General features: G+C 38.0%; 1 protein-coding gene across 7 annotated transcripts in view; it reads left to right on the top strand.

Moving 5' to 3' along the window:
- LOC139966525 (atrial natriuretic peptide receptor 1-like) overlaps positions 1–26,171 on the top strand; it is a 308,214-nt gene that overhangs the window by 154,673 nt on the left and 127,370 nt on the right. For all 7 annotated transcript variants that reach the window (XM_071969648.1, XM_071969645.1, XM_071969642.1 and 4 more), the window contains exons 3-4: positions 11,608–11,743; positions 12,434–12,522. In XM_071969648.1, coding sequence (XP_071825749.1) covers positions 11,608–11,743; positions 12,434–12,522 — 225 coding nt within the window. The remainder of the gene's footprint in view (positions 1–11,607; positions 11,744–12,433; positions 12,523–26,171) is intronic.

Below are 26,171 nucleotides of genomic sequence, written 5' to 3'. Positions count from 1 at the left end.
TTAGCTTGCAAAGCTATATATAGGGGATATCAATACATAATTTGTGTTAGAAAGAAATCAGTTATAGAGCAATATATATCCGGGAAGCTTGACACTACCCGTTTTTGTATATTGATAAGCCTCTGTCTTGAACGCGTGTCGTAGTAAAGTTATCAACTCATTATACTTATTTGGCTAACATGTGCTTGGTGTTATTGTTATGCCTGGTTTACTTCATATTTGTTGGCAGTAATTTATATATTGTCGAATTTAACCAGCCAAATGTTAGCTAGAACTAATGTTGTGAGTTATAAGTAAAGTCATTTGTATATTACAGACCACAATTTACGAAACAAGACAGCGTGACGAATTTGTCGCATTACAATGAATCAAGTCAGTGTGATTATGATCCAGTATAGAATATTAAGAAACAAAAAGAAAGAAAGAAAGAAAGAAAACGAAAGAAGGCAGGCTTTCATACTATTTTTTTCTAAGATATGTTCCCCTTAATCACAGAGAGTTGGTTTCATGCTAATATTAGAGTAAATTCCAAAAAACGATTTACAGGATGTTAGTATACTTTTGTAAAGTTGTAGATATTGGTCTTATTTCTGACTATAACGTTCATGGGTTAGACTGAATTTGATGTTTGCTTTTGCTACTAAATACCTCACAAATCAGATGTCCATATTCAACCTAACACGCTCACACACAGACACACACATAAGGCATACACACGGCCCCTCTCTCTCTTACTCCCTCTTACCATCACATTTTGATAAATATCATAAGTATTTTACCAAGTATGCCATATACCTGTTATTAAACATGTATACTGCAGTCACATGTTTTGGTTCATTCCCTCCTTCATAGCAATTGTGTCAGCGCACCAAGTACATTGATGGAAAAAAGAAGATTTTAAGTGACCAAAACCGTGCTCCTTTTGTGCAATTTTCAGTAATCAATTTCCTTATTCGATTCGGACAAAATATGACGCCCAGAAAAATAAAACTGATCGCTTTAATAATATCACTTACAAATCCAGAATAAACAATCGAGACACTTATTCAAGCTAAAGTTTGGCAGTTGAAAGCAACAATTTTTGTCGACTCTGGCGAAAACTTTAACGGTTGATGGAAAGATAAGGTCCATAAAACATGTTGCATGAGCTCCTTAACGGTCGTTGATTAATCGCCGCATTGCTTTCTGACGTCAAATTGAATGGTATATACAGTATGTGTGAACACAGTACAGACATGTATAGTAGAATATTGGTACGATTATACCAGTAGAATTCTCTCTTGGTATGGGTACGAGTATGTAAGGCTTATAAAGGTCTACGGGCACCATTGTCCTAACCACTCTAATAAGGCATTGTACATCGTGAAAATAGCTTCAACTCCCATCAAAATCCATTAAAGATTGACCATTTTACAATTCTTTTCTTAACTCTAGTTTTATTTATGAATAAACATTAGCTAATCATGCACTGTATGGATGGTGTAAAGGCAGTGACTGCCTAACTTTCTGTTATGTTATTCCTTCGTTTTTACAACCTTCATTTTAATCAATTTTGATGAGCGCAACACTCCACGTCATAGTTTGTACATATTCAATGAGTTCCCAGATTTAAACAAAAACTTTAAATGTGTTGATCTTAGAAACGAACAGATTTGGTAAGAGATTATCACACACAACAAGTGTACTGAATATGGGGCAAATTGGCTTAGGTGTCCGTAGTACTGTAAGTACAGACTCTTTACAAGTCTGCCAGGACTCCAGGAGTAGCAGAACCGACGGATTCTTGTCCAACGCAAAAGTACAACTTCATGTGCAACCAATACTGCGTTGAGGTACGATGGCGTCCGTTTGTAAATACATTTCACATTTTAACCCTTGCTGCTTCTTTGATGATACGCGATATGCCATTGAACCAATGTGTGATGTCTACATTACAACAGACTGGACAAGAACGCCAAAGATTTCTTATATATTAGCAGCCGTTGATTCATCTTTGCATTTTGCAAGGACCCAGAGTTAGATCAAAAAGGGGAATTGCTGTTTCTTTCTCATGAACATTCCCTCATTTCCCTCTAGTCATACAATCAAAGATACATTAGGTTTGTCAAATTTGAAGTATAGGGATGCAGAACATTTTGCAAGAAATGTTTATGAGCTGACGGCCACAGTCTCTGACATGTTGGTGTTTACTTTCAGTAAAACCTTCAGGAGGCATGCAACTTTGATGGATGGAGTCAAAACGGTAGACTTTTGTTCGTTGTGTTCTAGGCAGGCCCCAGGATACGTAAGCTGGATCCAAAGCATTTTATTTTGACGTTAGAAAGATAAAGCGAAAATGATGACAAAAATACATTGATCTTTTACGAAACTTATTACACTAGCTATTTCCAGCACTGCATCATTCGAATGAACAAGTTGTTGTTATTGCAACATCAATTAGTGATCCCCCTGGTGTTTTCCCTTCTGTCTTGGAAGAGTGCCCTCGACATACATGCACTGTGAAATATGAATCAATTAATTATCAAAGTAATTTCCGTACTTTTAATTTTTGACCTCGGACATGCGAATGGGATTCGTAATTCTTGCCGAAAGCAAAAGAAGCCTATGTGGTAATAATATCGTGTATGTATATATTATGACACTCTTGTACACAAGCATAAAAAGGGCAACTTATTGAACTTCATATGTGCTATATGTATATACAATAAATTGGTGGGGATCAAAGGTCATTCGGATCAACAGAGGGTGAAAGTCTGAAACCTTTGCAAGTGTGATAACTCAAAAGGGTACTTTTTATCAAGTAAACGTCATACCTGGTTTGTATATAGATTTTCGTGATGAGCACAGTGCAAGCAGCCTATTGGAATTGGTGGCGGTCAAAGTCTTACAAGCTTATAAACACGCTGCATGGTTACTACAAAAGTCAAGCTTGGATGAACTTCAGTAAAACAGTATATCAAGAATCCTATCGGTTGTTATAGAGGGCTAGAGTCTATATATATATATATATATATGGATAATAATTCCAACAGCAAAGATTCAACAACCTTCATACTTGTTATGTGCATTCTCCTTAGTCTGTGAATGTCAAAGGTTACTTGAGGTCCATAAAATCAACGTACTTGCAATTTGTAAACATGTTAGTTAGATGGATACAGGAACATTTAAGTCAACATTGTCAAAATCTTGTCTGTAGTGTTGAAATATGGACAAGGAGCAACGGTCAGTTGGCTTTCTGGTTTTACCATCGCGTGGCCTCATTCAAATTTGATTGAAAGTGATGCACTAATGTACCCGAAGCAGCGAAGATAATACGCTATGATAGGACGATAATATCTTCAGAGACGTTAATTGGGTTGTTGCTGGTAATTCTCAGGGTTACAGTGGAAGTACTTTAACAGGGAAAAACACGCCCAACCATTCCCTGATATATGCGATATACTTGTAATAAACAACGTGCCAAGACAGCTTTAGGAAGTATCTTAATCCATTTAGAACAGGGTCGGTCGGTCCCTACATGGATCTTGCGGGCGACACGGAGACTTTGTACATGAAACGAAAGCCACAACACTGAAGGACCCAACTGCCGATGGGTTCATTTATTGCCATGTTTGTTTTACTGCAGTATATATGGGATCCGTTTCCCTGAATTTAAAGTGTTTTCAATCACCTTGAATATATCAACAACAAAAAACACAGGGAAATGAAACAGTTGAGTGGGGCGCTATGACATCACACATTGATTGACATTTTAAATCTTGATTTCTCCCAAACGAGCAAAAGTGTCCTCCAATATTTGTGTGCAGTCGTTCATCGCCAAGATCTCTATTAAAATGTTATATATGAAGGTTGGGTATCGGCGCCTCACGCAATATTAAAACAACCGATGCATTCTTGTTGCCTGGTCCTAGTTACTTTCAATAGGCTATGAACAAGGGAAGGCTGTTAGGTTATCCGATATGGTCTTGATAATGACATCGGTAACATGACTGAGAATTTGAAGAAGTTCTTCACAAGAACCACTAAGTTAAGCAGTATTGATAAATGGGTGGTTTACGAAGAAGGGTTGTATTCATATCTGCTGTCTAACTATTTCTCGTGATTGCACCATTACAAGCTATACTGAACCTCAATGCAGCAAAGCAGAATAAGAGGAAACAAGACGTATCGTTAATCGTTGAATATGTTCTGCGGCGCGCTTTTGGCGGTTTGTTTCCCACGACGGTTTGTTTCCGCACATTGCTAACTTCGACCTGGTCATTCCGACGGACTGCTGTCTGTCTACGTCCCAACTGGCCGTCTTGTCTTTTCTTGTCAGTTTTCATGTCCGTCAAGTTCAATAGTCCAAGAAATGAGAAATTTGTGCTCGCGTTCGTAGAAACACGGTCAAGAGGCACTTAACAGTACCGGAGGTTAACTCAGAAGGGCTCTTTAAGCCTTCCTCTGCGGGAAAGTTATCTGACCATAACTTGCTTTGGTTCTATCTCCATGTATGAAAAGAATAAAGGAATGTTATAGGTAGTTTATGGATTCAATTGTGAGAAAATAACAAAGGCTGGAATCTTGCACAGTTTGATTGCTGGTTCCTCCGCTGTTACTTCATTGATGTTTTTGGATTATCATTTCATTTGTCGACCTGACTGACTATACAATACGGTTTCCTTCAACGATGCTGTTATTTTTATCACTGTTAATGAAATCATATTATATGATGTTAACAGTGTTACCATTTTTCTTGACTGTTTCTATAAAGTTTTCCTTCTGATACTGATACAACTATGTGTGTATTCACAATATCCATGTGCTGCCATAGCTTTATGTATTTATGGCGGTTCACTGGCAATCTGTGGCAGTTAGTTTGGTGCTGTATAAAATCAAACGACAACTTTCTGCCTCTCGGAGTTGTCAACAAACACCATAATTGTAGAAATCTTTAGTGATACATTAGAAACGAAACGGAAATGCTAAGAGTCATTTTTCACTTAACTGAGAGAATCGTTTTTAAAATTACTCTGGTGTAAATCTAATAGGCAAATCCCAGTAGTAATTGGAACCTCGAAAACACGAGGAAATGTGGAATCGAACAAAAAAAGAAAGAAAGTGGACGAAAATGAAATTACGAGAACGAGTTTATGGACCTAGAGTTCCGTCAACGCCGTTTCAGAGACATAGCAATCGATGAATTCAGTTCAAAGAAAGGTATAGAGTAAAAGCGATCAAATAGGAAACGTTAAAAGCTTTTGCCCTGAGTGATAAAGGGAGGTCTGATTTAGCTCCTCCTATTACGTTTATTGACAAATTGGCAATGCATTTAAAACTAATTAATCAACCAAGCAGCGGGGTACTGGAACTTAGAAAAGAGAAAATGCAGCAACCAGGATGCGCTTTACCAATTGGTAAAGCCGAAATAAAAAGAAAGTAAAAGACGATCGAATCATGTGACTTTTTTTTACTATGACCCTTTCGGCATTATATGTAAAGTTACAATCAGAATTTGTGTTCACTTGAAATTCATGTTTTGAAACATGAATTCATAAGATTGTCTGTAGCGAGAACAAACAGTGAATAGGCTATATGATCAAGAGCGTTCATGTACCAGATCTACATTCCTCCGGAGGATGGCCCACAAGACAAATGAGAGGTTCATTTTACAAAACAGTATATGGACTTCTATCGAGGCCTGGTTTTAACTATGAACATCAAATCACTCGCTATCTTCTCGTACTCTTTATTAAACTCTTTATATTCACAGTTAAACAAATTTTCGATCCATCAAAACTGGAATGCTACACTAACACGCCGCCGTCCATGATATTATAACACTTTCCCTGTATAACCACTTGGGTATATATAGCTTGTGCATTTTCAATGATCTTTTTGATAGTGACACTTACGTGTTGAAAATACCCCCATTGGTTGTAGAATAATAGTTCGATAAACCAACTCTCTAACAGTATATTGCTTTTTATATGACGACAGGATTTCAAATTTTAAATTAATTCGATATTCTTTGTATAAGGTCAGCTACCGATGTACTATAGTCACTCCTGTGAATTTCGTCCTTGAAAGCGCGCGAAAAATTTGTGTATAGTACTATCATCTTTCGAGGGTCCTATACCTTAACGATTTCAGGTGTAAAGAGTGACGAATGCCAAGTGTTAGTGTAGAAAGAACACCTTTCAGGTTGATTTGCTATAATTGCGATTGTGTCGGGCGGATGAACAGGGGGGGGGGGGGGGGAAGTTGGGTCCTTTAATTCGGCATTACTCTGGAAAGTAACAGTTCATATTACGTACTATTAACAATTGTCCAGACAATTATGCCATTTATACACTCGGAAAAATAGAGTAGTCTGTTTATAATCAAGATGGAAAGACGTACATGATGTATGTTTTATCATGGGTTTAGCCCCATAATGGCACCAAGAAGCTTTTACGGGGAGTCAGTATTACTTTCGCGTTTACGGTTCAATGACCAAACAAAATGTACTCTAAACTGTTGAAGTCTTCAGTTGTTTATTTTGTCTGGGGAGTTTTGACAAGGTTTTACAACTTATAACATTTCAATATTTTAATCTTCTTGCAGCAAAGCTGCGTTTGATGCGAGATAATCATAAAACAAGAGTAGTAGCGAAACAAATCTCTCAGCGAAGGGTTAAGACTTGCAACAAATGAATCGTAAAACGGTTGATTAAACTCATTTTAACCAATACCGTTCGTATAACGTGCGGTTAAATCATGTGCGATATCATGGAGCACACTTTTACTAGATGGTGTGCGTTAGACGCTCGATTTTTTTCCGAAATAGAAACTTCATACGGCAGTTGCGAACTTGCGATATACTATCAAGGGCGTAGGAACCGGGGGGGGGGCGCCAGCCCCCCCCCCAGTGAAAAATGTGGAGGGGCGGAAGTATCATTCCGCACCCCCCGGTTCGCAGGTCAGAAACCCGTTTTTCATTTCCAAATGAGACAAAAAATCTCATTTGGAGCACCAAATTGCATCTAAGGCCAGTTGAAAATACAAAATTAAAAAAATGGAGTGGGTGTTGAAGTGTGCTATATTGCACCAAATTGCATCTGAGGCCACCTGGAAATGCAAAAAATTCCAAAGAGGAGGGGGACACCCCCTCCCCTTAGACCCCTCCCCCAGGCCGGCCATCAGTCTTCAGCCCCCCCCCCCCCCCACTCAAAAGTACCTTCCTACCCCACTGTATACTATTATTATTGTCCCGCGTCAAATCGCAAATCTTTAAACAGTGTTTTATTGGGTGAACGGCCGGTACTGTAGATGCCTTGTGGTGGATACTTATTCAAACTATTTAACGATTATAAGCTATAGTCGCATTAACTTTTGGCGTTATATCAAGTTTTAGAGAAAGAAAAAAATCCCAATAAGTTTGAAGAACGTTGTCTGGGTAGTATCTCGTTCTCATATTGAAAAGATTCACCGGACCGTCAATATACCAAGCCCTATCTACGGTTGATTACATTGTGTTCCAAGCAACGGCTTAATCCGATTGCTGACTCTTTCTGATTAAAACTACTTCCTTAATTTGTGATCTCAAGCATCCAGTCATCGCGCATTCTGATTAATTTTCGACAAAGCACAAAGCTGCTGCAGCGATAATGGCAGGAAAATCATCTTGATAAAAATTTCGCTTTACATATTTTATGCCTGGTTGCAAACTGGAAATACTTTTTGTAACAAATCTCCCTCGCTATAATAATCGACTACAAGAGCATCTTTGTTATATTGTTTCTCTCCTGTGACGTTATAGTCCCACATTAAAATTGAATACTTTGCTGTGACGTTATAGTCCCACCTTTAAATTGAATACCTCGATCGTACCTTTATAAATTTACTGCTAGTTCAAAGCACTTCGACCTAGTCTACATTATTTGCAGGTGAACATCAACTTCATTGGTTTATGACCAAAACTGCATGAAAGTTGTTACAATATCTAATGATTAGGGTCAGTCATTGACTGTACCATGTTTGATCGCCGCATTCATGGCTGTCATCGTAGGGCGGACTGCACTTTAGGCTTAACCACACCGTCAATACGAATTGGAAGCATGTTGTGATCGTTTGAAATCAAATAAATACCTTACTTGTTCTGTCGCGTTGCAAAAGAAAAATATATATGTTACCAGTGTCATTGTGGGTGTTAGATAATTATGCTACGTGTGTTATTAGGTTGGAGATGTAACAGGAATACCGCCTTGCCACTGGAACCAAGCAAAACCTCACTTTCCAAAATCTATATAGGCTATATTATATCCATTACTCCCTCCCATTCATCAACCATTCCACCTGTCTCTGGGGTGGGCCCGCGGGCCACATGCTGCCCGCCAGTGATTTTTTTGCGGCCCGTGAGATGTCTCAAGGAAAGAAAAAAATCTATCTATTTTACATTTTTTTTTACAAAAAAACGAGCTAGCTGCTTAGAATTTATCGGCTCTAATGATGCTGTCCGGTAGGCCTATTATCCCCATTTATTATCAACTGTACTGTATTGACATTATGTTTTTGGTTCCTTGCTTTAGCAAAAGGAACCTATGCAGTCAGGTTGGCGTGTGTGTGTATGTATGTATGTGTGTGTGTGTGTGTGTCTGTGACACTTGCTTGGGTACGCTCTATCTCAATAAGGGAATGTTGGATTGAGGCCAAACTTGGACTATAGATCCGCCATATGGAGAAGGTGTGCCCTATTGTTTATGGTGCCCACAAAGGTCACCAAAGGTCAGTTATGGTCCAAAAACCGAAAATATTAAAACTGCAATAACTCCCAGTGCCAATGTGTGACAAGATTGATATTTTGGGACAAGTTGTGAACTGGTTAGGGGAGCATTTTCAAACTTAACGGTCATGTGATCCGAGGTCACCAAAGGTCAATTAATGATAAAAAACTAGTATTTTTGCGATAACTTGAGAACGAAATGTCCGTTAGGGTTGGGAGTTGCTTCAATGTTATTCAATTGTCGACCCGCATCTGGGTGACCCTTGACCTCAATTTGACCTCTGGTGACCTTTTCGTGTTTTTGGGGATTTTTACAGTTTTGATGCTATTTTCAGATGTCAAAGGTACCTTCTGATCATAAATGTCAATAGGTTGACCCCGTGTGACCTTTATGTGCGAAGTTATATGGGGTCAAAGTTTTGCGGTCAGAGTTAGGATGGTTGTACAGACTTGTTGTTTTGTTTTTTGGAATCAGGAGATTAAACTACATCTGAAACCAAGGTCAAAAGGTCAAAGGTCACATTAGAAAAAATGTGCTTATTTTGGGAGGAAACGAGCAAAAAAGGAAATGTTTGGTTTTGATGCTAGATTTGGATATCAAAGGTACCTTCCGATCAAAAATGTCAATTGGTTGACACCCGTGTGACCTTCGTGTGCGAAGTTATACGAGGTCAAAGTTAATTTTCAGACATTTAATGCAACAACTCCCAGTTCCAAGGTGTGACATGGTTGATATTTTTGGACAAGTTGCAAATGGTATAGGGAAATATTTTCAAACTTAACGGTCATGTGATCCGAGGTCACCAAAGGTCAATTAATGTTAAAAAACTAGTATTTTTGGGGCAGAAAATGGGTAAAGAAAAAATGTTTGAATTTGTATAGTTTGATGCTCAAATTTAGGTCTCATCAATCAAAAATGTCAATAAGTTGACCCAAGGTGACCTTTGTATGTTAAGTTATATGAGGTCAAAGTTAATTTTCAGACATTTAGTGTAATAACTCCCAGTGCCAAGGTGTTGCACAGTTGATATTTTGAGACAAGTTGCAAATGGTATAGGGGAATATTTTCAAACTTAAGGGTCATGTGATCCGAGGTCACCAAAGGTCAATTAATGATAAAAAACTAGTATTTTTGCGATAACTTGAGAACAAATTGTCCGTTAGGGTTGGGAGTTGCTTCAATGTAATCCAATTGTCGACCCGCATCTGGGTGACCCTTGACCTCAATTTGACCTCTGGTGACCTTTTCGTGTTTTGTAGATTTTTACAGTTTCGATGCTATTTTCAGATGTTAAAGGTACCTTCTGATCATAAATGTCAATAGGTTGACCCCCATGTGACCTTCGTGTGCGAAGTTATATGAGGTCAAAGTTAATTTTCAGACATTTAATGCAATAACTCCCAGTTCCAAGTTGTGACAAGGTTGATATTTTTGGAGTAGTTGCAAATGGTATAGGGGAATATTTTCAAACTTAAGGGTCATGTGATCCGAGGTCACCAAAGGTCAATTAATGATAAAAAAACTAGTATTTTTGCGATAACTTGAGAACAAATTGTCCGTTAGGGTTGGGAGTTGCTTCAATGTAATCCAATTGTCGACCCGCATCTGGGTGACCCTTGACCTCAATTTGACCTCTGGTGATCTTTTCGTGTTTTGTGGATTTTTACAGTTTCGATGCTATTTTCAGATGTTAAAGGTACCTTCTGATCATAAATGTCAATGGGTTGACCCCCATGTGACCTTCGTGTGCGAAGTTATATGAGGTCAAAGTTAATTTTCACACATTTAATGCAATAACTCCCAGTGCCAAGGTGTGACCAGGTTTATTTTTTTGGACAAGTTGCAAATGGTATAGGGGAATATTTTCAAACTTAACGGTCATGTGGTCCAACGTCACCAAAGGTCAGCTAATGTTAAAAAAGTAGTATTTTGGGGGGAGAAAATGGGCAAGAAAAAATGTTTGAATTTTTACAGTCATGCTCTATTTAGGTCTCACCTTTCAAAAATGTCAATTGGTTGACCTTCGGGTGACCTTTGTGTGTGAAGTTATGTATACAAGTTCAAAGTTAATTTTTTTTAATTTAATGCAATTAAATCTCAATGCCAAGGTGTGACATGGTTGATATTTTGGGACAAGTTGTGAACGGGGTGGTGGAACATTTTGAAACTTAAAGGTCATGTCATCTGAGGTCACTAATGTTATCATATCTGTTGACACGCTTGTAGGTCTCTTATATTTCTTACATTTTCGACGCCATACTTAGATCTCAAAAGTGCCTTTTGATCCAAAATCCGATCACATTTTGTGATCACAAAAGTGTTGGCTATAGTGTTGGTTACTTTATGGGAACATGTAGGACCACAATTACTTGGACTATTTGAGCCCAATCTTGCTTGATAATATTATGTGTATTGTCATATACCCCAAGCAAGGAACCACAGTGCCCTTGGGCTCTTGTTGTGAATACAAATTAAGTACACACACCTATTGCTTGAAAGTCCTCGGAATCAAAGGTTTGAAATCAACAGCAGGTCGTTGGTTAGGTGCGGTCCAGTCAATTTTTCACTCCTTATTCCTGGCCCATTCATTGGTTGCCCACCCCTATTCTGTCTATATCAACCTCGTCCACGTCTTTTCAGTAGCTGGCGATTGTAATATCAAAGAATTCTTTCTACTTGTGAATTGCCATCAGATCTCAAGTATCTTTGCTTTCCAAAATTTTCTTTTTTATCATTTAATCGCCATTGTCATTAATATTCACGTCATGATCAACAATACAAACTAACAAATAAAATAATGTTGATTAATAAATGTTCAGTCATAGTAAGTTTGTATTATATGTGTCGATACGGTTTCCCTACAGGTAAATAGCTTCGTAACAGCTTTCCATGATGCTGTGATTTTATACGCTTTGGCCCTTAATGAGAGCTTAACAGAAGGTGCCAACCCTAGAAATGGAACAGATCTTTCGCATCGAATGTGGAACCGAACCTTCAAAGGTAAATATCTTTTATTTTCAGGAAGGGGCGTAGAGGGAGGTTACGATGGGTCATTTTGGAAAGATATCCCCTTATATTCACACGTCGAATTAAGCAACGTAGAATAGTCCCCTATATTCACCTTATATTCACCCTTCGAATTGAAGCAACGTAGGATAGCCCCCTATATTCACACGTCGAATTGAAGCAACGTAGGATAGCCCCCTATATTCACACGTACGTAGGATAGCCCCCTATATTCACACGTCGAATTGAAGCAACGTATAGGATATCCCCCTATATTCACACGTCGAATTGAAGCAACGTATAGGATACCCCCCTATATTCACAACGCAGAACCTTACGCAGTATAATCGGGTGAACAAGTGCGACGTTACTTGCTACATGCGTGATTACTAACTGTGATAGAGTAAGTCGAGTACAATTAAAAATTACTAACTGGCTTTATGAACGACTCAACTCATGCCCGATGGTCGTCACCCATGGTGTGTGTAATACGCAACCATGATTTCAAAGAAATTTTCTCTGAAATGAATTTCGTAAAAATGTTTCGTTAATGGTCTTTCCTTATAACCATATCTTTTCACCGATTAAATAGAGTTATGAAGTAAGCTCAAGCACTCTTGATTTGCCATATCGGGAAACGTCTTTGTGGGTAGTTTTGTAGCATTTTTGTCTTTAATATTCCAGGTATTGCTGGTGATGTTACAATTGACAGCAATGGAGACCGGGACAGTGACTACTCTCTCAAAGAAATGAACGCTGATGGAGAATTCGAGGTAAATAATCTATTATTTTACATGATAATGGTATTCATCGATTTTGCCACTGTACCAGGCTCAATCACCATAAAATGCATCGACGATAGATATTTAAAATACGTGTTTTACAATTGCGTCATTTAGCCATGTATGTGTAAACCATCACGCCTTCTTCCGTTAGGATATGTAGCAACCATGGTGGTACTACAATAAACAAATTTTATTCTTGCGAGCCTAGATTTACCATTTGGCCAAGCGAATGTTTCAATATTACTGCAACAGATATTGTGGAATTAAAGTTCGTGATAATCTAGCTAGCGCTATACAATATTTAATTTCAGAGCTTTACTAACATCACGAACATCACTGTTATAGTCGTCTCGCATCAAACCAAATATCTAGTAAAGGAAATATCACCAGACTACATGAATATAAGTAACCAAATAACGGGTAACCATTATGGTCTATGCAGAACAGCTATACACGTGATCCAACAGCTATTAGTCTGCAGGGCACTTCTCCAATCCAAGTAAAATAAATTCCAGGTATATAATATGACAGGGTACTAGTAAAGTCGAGCAGGATACACTGTTCCACAAAGTCCATAAATATGTGAATTAACTGAACTGGACCTCTATCAAGTAGGGCTATAGTCTAGAACGTATACTCTACATGTAACCTCTCAAATCAGATTAACAAGTCTGGAAGTATAAGTGACATCCAAAACTTATTACAATTGGTTCAGGTGAAAACTCGCGAAATACAAATGAACTTCCAAAATCTGACTTCAGGATATTTCTAGTACAGTACAACTTGGACTTAAACTAACTATGACCCAGCTAGTAAGCTAAAATCTCGAGTATCACATCATTCTGCAACAATTGACTCAGTCCAGCCACACCCTACTATGCCAATTTGACTCAAAAATAACAAAAGTCCAAGAAACTGATACGCTATATCAATCTCGAGTCCAGCCAACACTACTACTTAAAATTATAACAATTATTTACAGGGATCTCCCTGGTTCGACCTGCATTCTCTCCATGTCAGATTCTCTCTAACAGATTCTTTCTATATAGTATTAGAATCTCTCCCACCACATTCTCTTTAGCAGATTCTTTCTATTCGAATTCTGCTTTTTACCCCCTTTTTTTGGAAGCTAGGTATTCCTGCATTTTGTTCGATATCCTTCCAAGCCAGAATTCCACTCTGACTCAGGGCATGTGATTAGCCTCCAACATAAAGGATGGGTCGTCTGGAACGAGGATACATTTCGTTGGTTTAAAAGTTTTGCAACTTCATATAAAGATGAGAAAGACCTGATCTTCATGCATTAAGTAATTGCAGGTGTCTGCCACTTTATTTATACCATCACATTAAACAGGATGGTCCCATCTAAGAACCAAAAATAATGATTAAGTTACAAAAAGCAATTCTCAGAATAGAACTTGATGAAACTATCGGCTCCTTCCAATACATGGCAAAAGTAAAGAGTCAAGCGTTGATAATCCAACGGAAATGTTCATAGCTTTATATTAAACAGAGCTAACCACCAGTCCAACTAGTATTGTCTCATTGCAGCAATGAACCCGGTAAAGGTATTCTATCTGACATGGTTACTCTTAAGTTCAGTGACTGGGTCTGGCCAACACAAATTATAATATTACTTTCATCCTCTGGATACGCTATGGAAGCCTAGTATGTCCATATCTGGTTACACATGCTTGCTTTGTTAACATTATCCATCGGTGACTACAGTATGTTGCAGATTCTATTTCAACGAGAGAAAAACTTACTTCCTCCTTACATAAATTTGACATACAACGTGGCAGGCTATACTGTTTGAAGAAAAAAAATCATCAGCGAAAATTTGTTTGTTTTGTGTAACAAAACATCTTGGATACAATCCTCAACATCGTTCAAAGAATCAACACTGTCACGAAGAATGTTCTTCTACATGCCCTTCCGCGCGTCTCTCTCAATCATATAGTTTCTGACATACTGCCCACACGTTCCTTATACCAAATATCTATACATCTGTGCAAAGGCCTTGGCGTCTGCGTTTCATTTCATGTCCCCGTAAGCAACAGTAAAGTTGATACCGCCGTGTAAGGGAAGGTTTTTGAGTGTACATGTTAAGTTTTATGCAATCACGCTTCCATTTGTTTGGCATGCCTCTAATTAGCTATGTGTATAGGCCTATGACTAATTCAGCTCGTTACATAACCGTCTACCCCAAGGCTTTTGCTATTTCAAATTTTGCCAGTCTTTTATACTCAATGGTTAACCAAAACCTGTGTTTTCCATCTCATTTATCTGTTTACTATAAGTCAGTTGTAAATTGTCTCCATTATTTTTTCCGCTTTACTTTTGTAGATAACAGTAATCAATAAGTTAGTGGATGGACGTTACTTATCTAGAGATCTCTTGTAATCCCATTAAATAGTTAATTCACTGGAGCAAGAGGAAAATCTGCGACGCATACAACTCGCGCGTTTTAGCCGCCAGCGTGGTAGTTGACCTTTCTACCAAAACAAAAATTAATAAGTATCTTTTTTTGCTCATATATTTCGGCCAAAAACGTCCTCGCAAACACTTAACGGTTACATTTTATCGAGTGATTGCAATAACAGATACTATAAAAGCTGTAATCATTGTACATTGTTTGCCTTGATTTCAACATCATCAACAACAGTAATGGGTTTTGTCAAAGGGATTTGTAATATGTGTCAAACAAGACAGGCATTTCACTATTGGATACACACAACTTATTTGTTTTTCTTTCGCTATTGACTCTCGTTTTAGTCGAACTGACTTAGGGCAACCGGGGGAATAAGAAATTCAATTTTCTGTCCCAAAGGAAAGACAGCAATAAATACATGACCACATGCTGATGTAAGGTTCTTTGTCGTCATATATGGTTGCAATGATTGTTATGCAATGATTGTTATATTTGTAAAAATCCCTTCCACTACCCCCGATCAGGCAAACAGAAAGACTATCAAACCGTCATTCATCACACACATCGAAACTTGACCTAGATAGACAAGAAGTGCAGCATCTTTTGCCTTTTGCTTTTTCAATTATATATTTATGCCGAACATATTCTTAGACTTGAAAAAAGTGGTAACAAAAGTAACTAAATGAACCTTTTTGTTGCCTGCAGTAGAATTCTGCGTCGACTATCACGAAATGCGTAAAGTGTTATGCCCGAGAGCAAGGAGGAACAGAACTAAGAAACTCCCATTGTCACTATGCGTCTGGAGAACAGCAGTCGCAGCCACGAAAATCCCATATCAAGCTGTACCCAATTGCTTCTCTTGCTATACATGTAACAAATGGTGAGATTTTCAAACACCCTAATGAGATCTGTGTTTTATGACAATGAAGCATCCTGGCCCCAAGTTAGAACCCCGATCCGTGACCGTTCAAAAGCGTGACATTATGACCTCTGGGACCAATATTCCAATAGTATAATTAACTGAGTTGATAGCTTCTACAGTGTCGTGACATACCTAACGCTGTGACAGTTTTGACGAAAGGAGGTCGCAGAGCGTAAAATCGTCATCAACAAGTAAATCTACATTGTGTTATTATAGTGAGTTCATTATGAAACTACTGCCGGGGAGAGGATCTAGTTGTCACATCTATAAGTGACAACACTGCAAATTTAACTTGTGGTAATGACAAAGTGCAAATTCACTTTCTATGTCTATCAGTATATACAGAAAGATTGTATCGATCTGAGGCTTAATGGGTGAAGCTTAAACCAACTGAGGCTGTGATCGTGGGAAATTTCATTTGTAGATTCTGTCATTTTCTAAGGACGATATCTCCATCGCTTGTGATATTTCGCAGCCTCCCGCGGGCGATATTGCGCATCTATGTGGTTTTCGTTTTCGCTGTAGGCAACCATCCAGAGTGGATGGTGTCACTTACGGGAATCATTGCGACCGGATCATTTCTATCGATTCCGACATCGCACTCGGCAGATTGTGTATTATCTTACGAGCGATCAATTATTAGAAAGACTAAAGTCGGCAGCAACTCAATGGTTTGGTTGCATATTCCATCTTGTATGAATATAACCTTCAGCGTATTGACCGATGGGTTCTGGTGCCTTTCGTTTGCTAGTACGACTTTTGATTGGTCAGAACAATATTCGCTCATAGTCAGGATCCACTTTTTCTCTACAAGACCTTTTCTCGTTCACCCGATACTCATAGCTAGTACAGTAACTACTGGTGCCACCTGTAACACATGTTATCGTGTTACGAAAATAAAGTAGTAATTATATAATATAATTAATTAATTATATATACATATATATTTATATATACATATATATACATATATATACATACATACATACATACATACATACATACATACATACATACATACATACATACATACATACATACATACATACATACATACATACATACATACATACATACATACATACATACATACATACATACATACATACATACATACATACATACATACATACATACATACATACATACATACATACATACATACATACATACATACATACATACATACATACATACATACATACATACATACATACATACATACATACATACATACATACATACATACATACATACATACATACATACATACATACATACATACATACATACATACATACATACATACATACATACATACATACATACATACATACATACATACATACATACATACATACATACATACATACATACATACATACATACATACATACATACAATCATACAATACAATACTTGTCAGCAAGTATTGCATAATGCATTGCTGCTAGTTTACTTTACTATATGTACTGAATTGAACTGTTTGCAGTTTGTAAAACCTTCTACTCTATGTTTGTACATCCTGTAAGGTTCAAATGACTAGTAATATAACAATGCCCATGAGTATATATATTCGACTGGCCCCTATTCTTGTTCTTGTTTATCCTTCTATTTCCCCCCTCAAACATCCGACTTCACGCGCATTCTCTACTCATTGAAAATGACAGCCTGTAGAGTCCGAGGACCCGATTTGTCTCTAACTAATAAAGTTCGTTAAGAGTGTGAACAGGTGGGCCACTCGTTCCAATAGAAATTGTGTGCAACTTCTATTTTATTCGCATTTAACTCGAACGATGGGGGAAGTTAATTGATTTTAGGAACGTTTTAAGTAATTCGTTCTACAAATGTAACTTTAAACTCCCTGAAAGATCAAATTAATCGATTTTATGCTCCCAAACTGTCGCCTCCTAAGCTTTCTCTTCGTTGGTAGATGAATCCAATGTTTATTGTGTTCGTGGTTATGTACCTCAGTCCTAAATATCATCTAACAATGCTGCTTCTTCGTCATGACCGGACGGAATTGACTCGCTTTAGCCATTAAGATTGAAGAGCTATGGGATGTCTTCGGGGTTAGTAATTCTGTTCTTTGCTTGGAAGTTAGACAAGAACATTAATTAGCTTAATGCTTCCTTCTTAGCTGCAATAATAGGAGTCTTTAATAAGGCCGTATATATATACGTTTTGTATTTGTTCTTGCTAACTTTATACTTTATTGCAAGGTTCAGAGTATCTTAACGAAAACTGATTGCAATTTTGCTTGGACGAATTGAGGAAGTTTGATATCGTGTTATTTCGGTTTTGCAGATTTTAAATTTTTCCTCGTAATTTAACTTATCCATATAATAAAGTATGGGATTTCTATACACTTATTAAGCAAAATAGCAATAATTTGGTGAATTTAGAAATTTTGTCATACCATGCATACGTGTCGCATCTTTTGAATCAATTTTGACGTCGCGTGCTTAAAATAGTTCTGTTGCTTTCTCTCAAGCCTGATATTAGTAGTCAACGTCCAATCATACAGTATGAAAATATCACACTGCTTTCTACACCTACATGTCCTAAATATAGATGCCAAATGAAGTATGAATAATACAACCAACGTTTCTACAGGTTTACAGTTGTATAATTTCACAAACGTTGGCCGTTTAACCGACTTCACGTTGTTAATAGTAGGCCTCTTTGGCGCATGGCTATGCTTACAATTTGGAACTGTTTTCAAGTACACAATGCGGACCCTCGTATGAAAAAACCTCCTGACTTTTTCTGTTGCTTCTCTACCATATCCTTCCTGTTTTCTGAAAATTTGCCCCTTCTGGAGACAGACACACTCTTAATACGGTTGGAGAGCCTTTCTTCTTTTCCAACATGTCAAATCTGTTTTGGGCGTTTGTGACACTCTACATATCTTGTAATTTAAGTCAGAAATGCCATTCACCGTATACAGATGGAATGCAAATTCATGAAATAGACACCATCTTTTAGCCACCAAGTTGAAAGGAGGAACACTTGAAATCCCTACTATGGTAATAAACAGAGTTTATAAGACTGGAAATCCTGCAGTCAAAACTAAATAGGTTTGTGACATGGCTATTAACGTCTTCTGAGACTTTCCATGAAAATCATCTTTCCTTATGGCTTTAATTGTTTGGCCTGGAGCAGGCAAGAACAATTTCAGCTGATGGATAAAGGTCATCTATACATGTCCAAGTAAAATCCTAGTTATTAAATCTCATTGGCTTATTGGTTTGTTTTAAATCCCATGGAGTGCGAACTTATTGATGTCGATTTGATCAAAAGAGAAATCCTAAAGTTGGGTTAATGACACCAATGACGATCAATTCGTAGACATATTGGAGCTATTGTGGTATACTCCATCGACGACATAAGCTAAGGTAGGCTATTCGTTGAATGAGCACGAGCTCCAACCTTTTTGACAGCGACATCATATCTTGATTAGTAAACCTTTACATCATCCCCGAAGTAAATATTGTCTCAGCCTGTTTTTCTGAAACCTTTCCACGCGAACTGGTTATTATTTATTGACGCGTTTGACAAAATATAAATCTCATTTAGTAACGGTACGTACTATGTAATTAGCGTGTGAAATAATACATATAACTTGAAGGTTAAGCAGTGGTTTTAGCCTTTGTGACTGCTGGTAAAGATTTATTCGCCTAACAAACGTTGCTTTAGTACAAATCATTCGTCTGTCGTTATCTATGGAGATAATTTGTGCTGTAAAATGTTTAATGTAAACAAGTTTTTAAAAGGCCGTCAGAATTGATTTACAATGTAAATTGAGCTGTTGTATGTAGATTTGGCATTAACTAAGTACCTGTCATACCTTGACATACAAAGGTGTCTGCATCACCCCTCCTATCCCCTCCCCTCCCCCTCCCCAATCCGCCCCTACCCATAAACCCATCGATGCTCTACTGATTGAAATGTTTGAGACATGGATTTGAGGTGGACGCCAATGTGATAATACGCAAGCCCATGAAATTCAGCAAATTTAAATCTTTCTACAGAAGAACTCTGCAGTCGAAATTCATTCCTAATTAAGTCATGTCCTTTTTTGCGCCATGATTGTACGTTCATGTTGACAGCCAATGTGTGGAGAAACGGAATTTGGGTACAATGGATACACTGACTACGACAACGAGGACGAACGTGGCGACAGTTTAGATGTTATCTTTTGGGGGGATTAAAGAACCCCTGAAGGTTAAAAAAAAAATGGAAATCACAAACAGCCACGAGGACGAAGACAAGTACAAAACAGTACCCTTCGATAAAAGCCCCAGCTTGCAGAATCTCGCATTCAGCTACTAAATGATGATTTGAAACCATATGCTTTTAATTCATTTCCTGATGTGTGTATAGGGTTACCATCTATTATCTAATGAAAGGAGGAGGACAAGTTGTCGCGGCCTTGGGGGGTAGGGTGTCTTCGAATAACGGTTCCCCTCCTCTTTGTGGGAAAATGAAAGGGTTTGAAGGGTATAAATCCATGAAAATTTCAACTTTTGTAAATTCATTCCGACGCTAATGCAAGATAGAGAAATAGAGGACAAATTTGAGGGGTAGAAAATCCGGACGTCTATGGTAAATTGGTAACCCTATACTGAGTGTGAGCATGGTTATTGCATTTTACTGATATCAACAACGTTACTGTATGTTGCGCTTCAAACCGATCTGTGCAGCGGCCATAATCATGATGATCTTAGTCACTTTTGCTCTCTCCTCTCTAAACGTTTTTGGTAACATAAACAGATGTATACATTTATGAAAATTCATGTAAAGATGTATAGTCAACTTGCCATTAATCATTACTATTTGAAGACATTGTTTGAACTGTTTAAGAAAGTAAATTTGCACACAACTAAATATGCTATGAAAAACGTTCGTATTTGTACCAAAATTTAACGCACAAAATGTCACCGTCGCGTGCAAGTCCGAAATTTATGTCCTGAAACAAATTCCAAGCTGCAACCCGCTTATTGTATAAGTACCGGTAGTACTTTCGTAATGCTTAAAGTATAGGCTAATGAGTTAATCCTGGTATTATTTATACTCTGTTAAACTGTTGATTGTTAAGGTCAGGTAGCTAGCCGCTTACTGGTTAGATTCTTTAAATCTGCCCAACCAAATAGAAGTTGTAAAGGAAGTCGTTGGTAGTTGTATAGTACATACCATATGGCTGTCTTGACCACCGTCCAATTTGTGGAAGCCCAGTTTAGCCACTATAATGAACTTGCAGACATATTTGAGGGTTGTGTTGCGTCAGTGGCAAAGCATTATATGAGAAACAGAAATACCCACCAAAAACAACAAGCCACTCTTAATTAAGCTTTTTCGAGAATCGAAATAGTAAGATGAATGAAACATGAATATATACTCTCAGAAACGAAATATCATATACGTTTTTTAACAAGTTTGTGGAAGTCATTTAAACATTTTGAAAGGTAAATACGAATGGATATACCGCACAGTACATTTTAAATTTAGGAATACGAATTGTATGTGATCTTTGAGCTTAGAAGTTACGAAGTTAGAACTTTAGAAGTTACGAAGCAATATAAGCTATTGACATGTAAATAGTCTTCTATGAAACAATTCTACAATGCATCTTTAACCTTGCACAAGTAACTCAAAATGAACAAACTAAGATGGGATTTATTGGATGTAGGCCTCTGTACCAGTGGCGTAGGAAGGTACTTTTGAGTGGGGGGGCTGAAGACTGATGGCCGGCCTGGGGGAGGGGTCTAAGGGGAGGGGGTGTCCCCCTCCCCCTTTGGATTTTTTTTGCATTTCCAGGTGGCCTCAGATGCAATTTGGTGCAATATAGCACACTTCAACTCCCACTCCATTTTGTAAAGAATTTTGCATTTTCACCTGGCCTTAAATGCAATTTGGTGCTCCAAATGAGATTTTTTTCTCATTTGGAAATGAAAAAGGGGTTTTTTGACTTGCGGAGTGGGGGGGCGGAATGATACTTCCGCCCCCCACATTTTTCACTGGGGGCTGGCGCCCCCCCCAGCCCCCCCGGTTCCTACGCCCTTGCTCTGTACACTTTACAGTGGTTTGATATTGGACGTTACCGTATTGTAGACTTATCTGAACATTTCATGCAAGACTGTTTGAAGTTTGATAGAGATGGAGTCATACTGCAGAATATTTTATACTAGATATCAGGGAATTTATCCATCGAAATATACAAAAAATCATATGAAACGAATTATTATAGAGCTATTCCTGGCTCCGTCGCTCGGGATTCTGAATTTGAAGGCATGTTGATCTAAGCGTCGTTATACAAGGGATTTATCAACTTACACGGGTGTGAAATTCATTCAAATGAGAGGACCTTTCCGTGTTTAGCAATACGATTTCTCATCACCAGAAGGACAGACTCTTAAAGCCATTCGTGATGTTTCATTAATATGGTGCTTACATTATCCCTTTACTTGAGAGCACTTTCTTCTCGCGATGCGTTAGAAGTGCTAAACATGACGGTTATGAATCGGTCGCTGGATTGTGTCCTGTTAAATGTTATTATAAAAGGCCTACACATTATCCACTGTTGGTAATACATGTCCAACTAGGTATCCGTTATCCCTGTTGTATTTGAAAGAACGAGAGAGCGAGAGAGAACTGGTGATCTCTTTGAGAGAGATGTGCGGCCCACTAAGACTGCTTAAGATTATCAGTCTATGTAAATAAATCTTGACAGACTGCGGACGCCACGCTTGATTTGAACCCCGTAAAACTGATTGCAAACCTGATTGTATATAATTTGAGCAGCGTGTGCGAATCATATTGTATTTCTTCACGAGATTAAAAACGAAGACAAAAAGTGTCGTTTGACCTTTTTTTTTTGGTAGATAAGCTCAAACGCAACGTTCATGCTGGATATAAACCAAGATTAGACGCCCGGTGTTATTTTAGTCTTGTAAGGTTCAACTGACGGCTTCTTCAAAATCTTTGTGATGTCTGATTATGTTGAAGGAATACGTCAATAGTTACACTGCAGTCGCAGACCCACACCCCTACACCCTTAGTTAACTTTGAGATTGCTATATGTCTATCATATCAGGAGGCGTGAAAGAGTACAGACAGAATCATCCCAGTTGAGACTATGGTGAACTTTTCAGCAACCATTGTGAAAACGTTACGGCTGAAGCAATGATAATGTCGGTTACTCATTCCAGACTTAAATGATTAATCTTAACCAATATTTGTTTTAACTTCCTTTAAGCAGCAGGGGACTCATAGCTACCAACTTTAGGGTACTTATTGTAATACACAAAACTTAATACATATAGAATACATGATTCCTTTTTGTCATATTCAAGTTGTTTGCTTATGAGAAACTGATAATATTTATGGTCTATGTGCCAGACAATATTGGTCGTTCAGCCAGTTTAATTGCTGCAGCATCTCATGCCTAAAAACATTGGTTTTTCCAAATTTATGCCATACCTTTATCACTCTGTGCAACTGATGATTAAGCAACTCATGCCTACCCTCTTGTGTGTCTCTACTGGAATTGTGAGACTATATGTTTGCTATGTACCATGCAACGTGTTCATGCATTAACAAAGTTTAGTCTCAAGATAACTTACAGAAATTGCAGACATTCCAAGTTCCTCTTTAATGCAAATATATTCCAGCTGCCGCAACGCACTTGGATTAATACGCCTGTGATAATTTAGACAGCCCTTATCAGACATGCACGAGCACGCAAGACGGACAAAAAAGGGGAGGGAAGGGGGACCTCTTTGACTCTGCTTGAACGTCCGCCCCTTTGAGGATTACCATGTAACGGCCATACACTATTATTCTTCGACGGTACAGTTTGACCCTTAATATGGGGATTTAATTTTTCCACGTGATGCTGTCCTTGTCTCTGTATCTTCCGTGTTGCCTATTCACTAGTTCCTTTCCTGTACAGTCCTTTTCATGCTCTCGTGTAGTAATCAGCTCCCTATAATGTCCCCAAAAATTCTTTGCGAATTGCATTTCTGTTAGCCTGCCGTAAAATAAGCTGTTTGACCCTCGAAAGTGGGCGGTCTTATTCTCCATGTCACATGGTCCGTGACTCTCTGTATTTTAAGTATATAGTTGATATTTTTGATTGATGGAAATTATAGTTCCCTGTCATATCGAGTCAGCTGCCTAAGCGCCACAAAAAAATCTTGCCAAGTTGCATTTTCTGTTACCAAATATACTGAAACATTACCTTTTCAACCAGGGACCAGTTTACATGTTGACTAATCCCTCTGCAGACCATAGTGGCTTTTGAAGCAATTTGGTAATATCGATATGGCTGCCTTTACCTGTTTTCCACAAGTCAGTTGGGTTACCGAAGGTTTCAGCTTATATCACCGCACTACTGATTTTTATGCCTTGAAACACAGTATCCCCTGCCACAAGGTAGCTTGTTTTGTCTAAATAAACATACATAAATGATAACATTGTATATGGAATTACCTTCAACACTCACAAACATATAGTTAGCCTCCTCTGAGGCGCTGACCAAAGACTACGTGTTGAGTGTATCATAATGATGAACGCAATGACCTGTGACAACATATCTGTTGGTCATGTAGTTCCAATGAGTAGGTGTACAATGCACTATATGCGCTATTCTTGGAAAAATCGATGGGTCCTTGCTAGGTATACTAAAAGTGTACCGGTAAAATCTACAGTATAAATAAATCGAAAGCAATTCAAGCGTCATTCGAGTTGACTTGGATAACTTGTTTCGATGTTATACCAATAGTTCAATCCCATTATACACATTATATAGGTTACTTCAATAACTTGACTGGTGCAACTCTTATTTCATTTGTGGAAGTAAAAGAATCCATTTCATCGAATTTAAACAAGACTTTTAGTATATTCGATATTCATTAACTTTCATTTGGTAAAAACAAATGGGAAGGTACCTTTGTTTGATCGACAAATACAACCATGTTTTGAGTAATAATCGTCAGGGTTTGGTGAAATTTCTGGCCAATGGAAAACCCTACTAATGTTGATGATATGTTACGATACTGTAGAAGATATATATATATATTACAATATATCTGGCTTTCTGTGGCTTTATCGAAGCTTAACAACTCTGTGTGATTGCCTGGCCCTTATGCAGCAAGTGTGTGCATATACTGTAGTATGCTTTGCAGGGGTGGACAATTAACGTTGTTTGAACAGGACAGTGGCAACAAATTTAGCAAAACTACCAGTAAATGTTATAGCAAAGTCCTTTCATCGGTTCTCAGTAGTTACCAAAGACTTAGGTTAAAGTCCGTCCTGCTGTGATCTGTTTTATCCATAATGACGTTCTTCCAATGAACTGCGTTGCATGGGTCGCGACGTCAGTGGATGCAAATTTTTCTGTGCTATGCAATTTGGAGCATAAATGGGGTGGCATGCGAAGCCTTATTTCCAGCGAATTTCAGTTCTCTGTCTTAATTATTACTTTGGTTATCGTAGGTGATGGTCGATATGCTAGCTAAATCTGGAAAATAAATTTTACAATTCAACTTCAACGGCATAGACCAATTTAACAAAGCAAATGATGGGTGGGGCCTTTAGGGGGAGGATGAGGTGTAGGGTGGGATTATGCTACTTGTCCAACAATATTCGCTGAAATTTTCTGGTTCACAGTGTTTCATATAAAGGCCTAAGGTATCTTTGTCATTTAATTTATGATTTGATCAGTCATGTTGTAAATACTATAATATTGGCAATAGTAAACGATAGCGTTGTACAGCTTGCAGTGTAGGACCAATTCAGCTGGCGAATGAACCATAACGATTTATCACATGGAGACATAGTGTTTTAAGAAATTGCATTCGGATAACTGGACACATTCCGTAAGGCACGGGGAAAAAGGTGGAAAAAAGATCACACAAGCAAAGCGCAGAGAACGTGGAAATTTTCTTAAATAAAATGAAACCCTGCTAAGCTGCTTTGTTCCTAGTATTCTCCTTCATGCATGCATGGTTGAAATTTGCTGACCTACGTATAGTTCCAGATATAATCTATGGTTATTGATGAGGTAGATAGGACACACCTTGTGAAACATTTGCCTTGCTTGAAGGACGAAAATAGCCAAATAAGACAACACCTTTTTGATGTCGGAATTAAAAAACAGAGTGTCGATGTTTTATATTGAAGTGTATAGCAACTGCATGACTTTCACAGTTATTTAACTAAAGTGGGTTAAAATGTGTTACATCCGACAGTATCATGTAATGCGTTGCGTGGATAAGTTGG

The sequence above is a fragment of the Apostichopus japonicus genome, chromosome 4, assembly GCF_037975245.1.
Source record: "Apostichopus japonicus isolate 1M-3 chromosome 4, ASM3797524v1, whole genome shotgun sequence".
NCBI lineage: Eukaryota > Metazoa > Echinodermata > Holothuroidea > Aspidochirotida > Stichopodidae > Apostichopus > Apostichopus japonicus.
The sequence above is the reverse complement of the archived record's forward strand: the minus strand, read 5'-3'. Positions and strand labels throughout refer to the sequence as shown.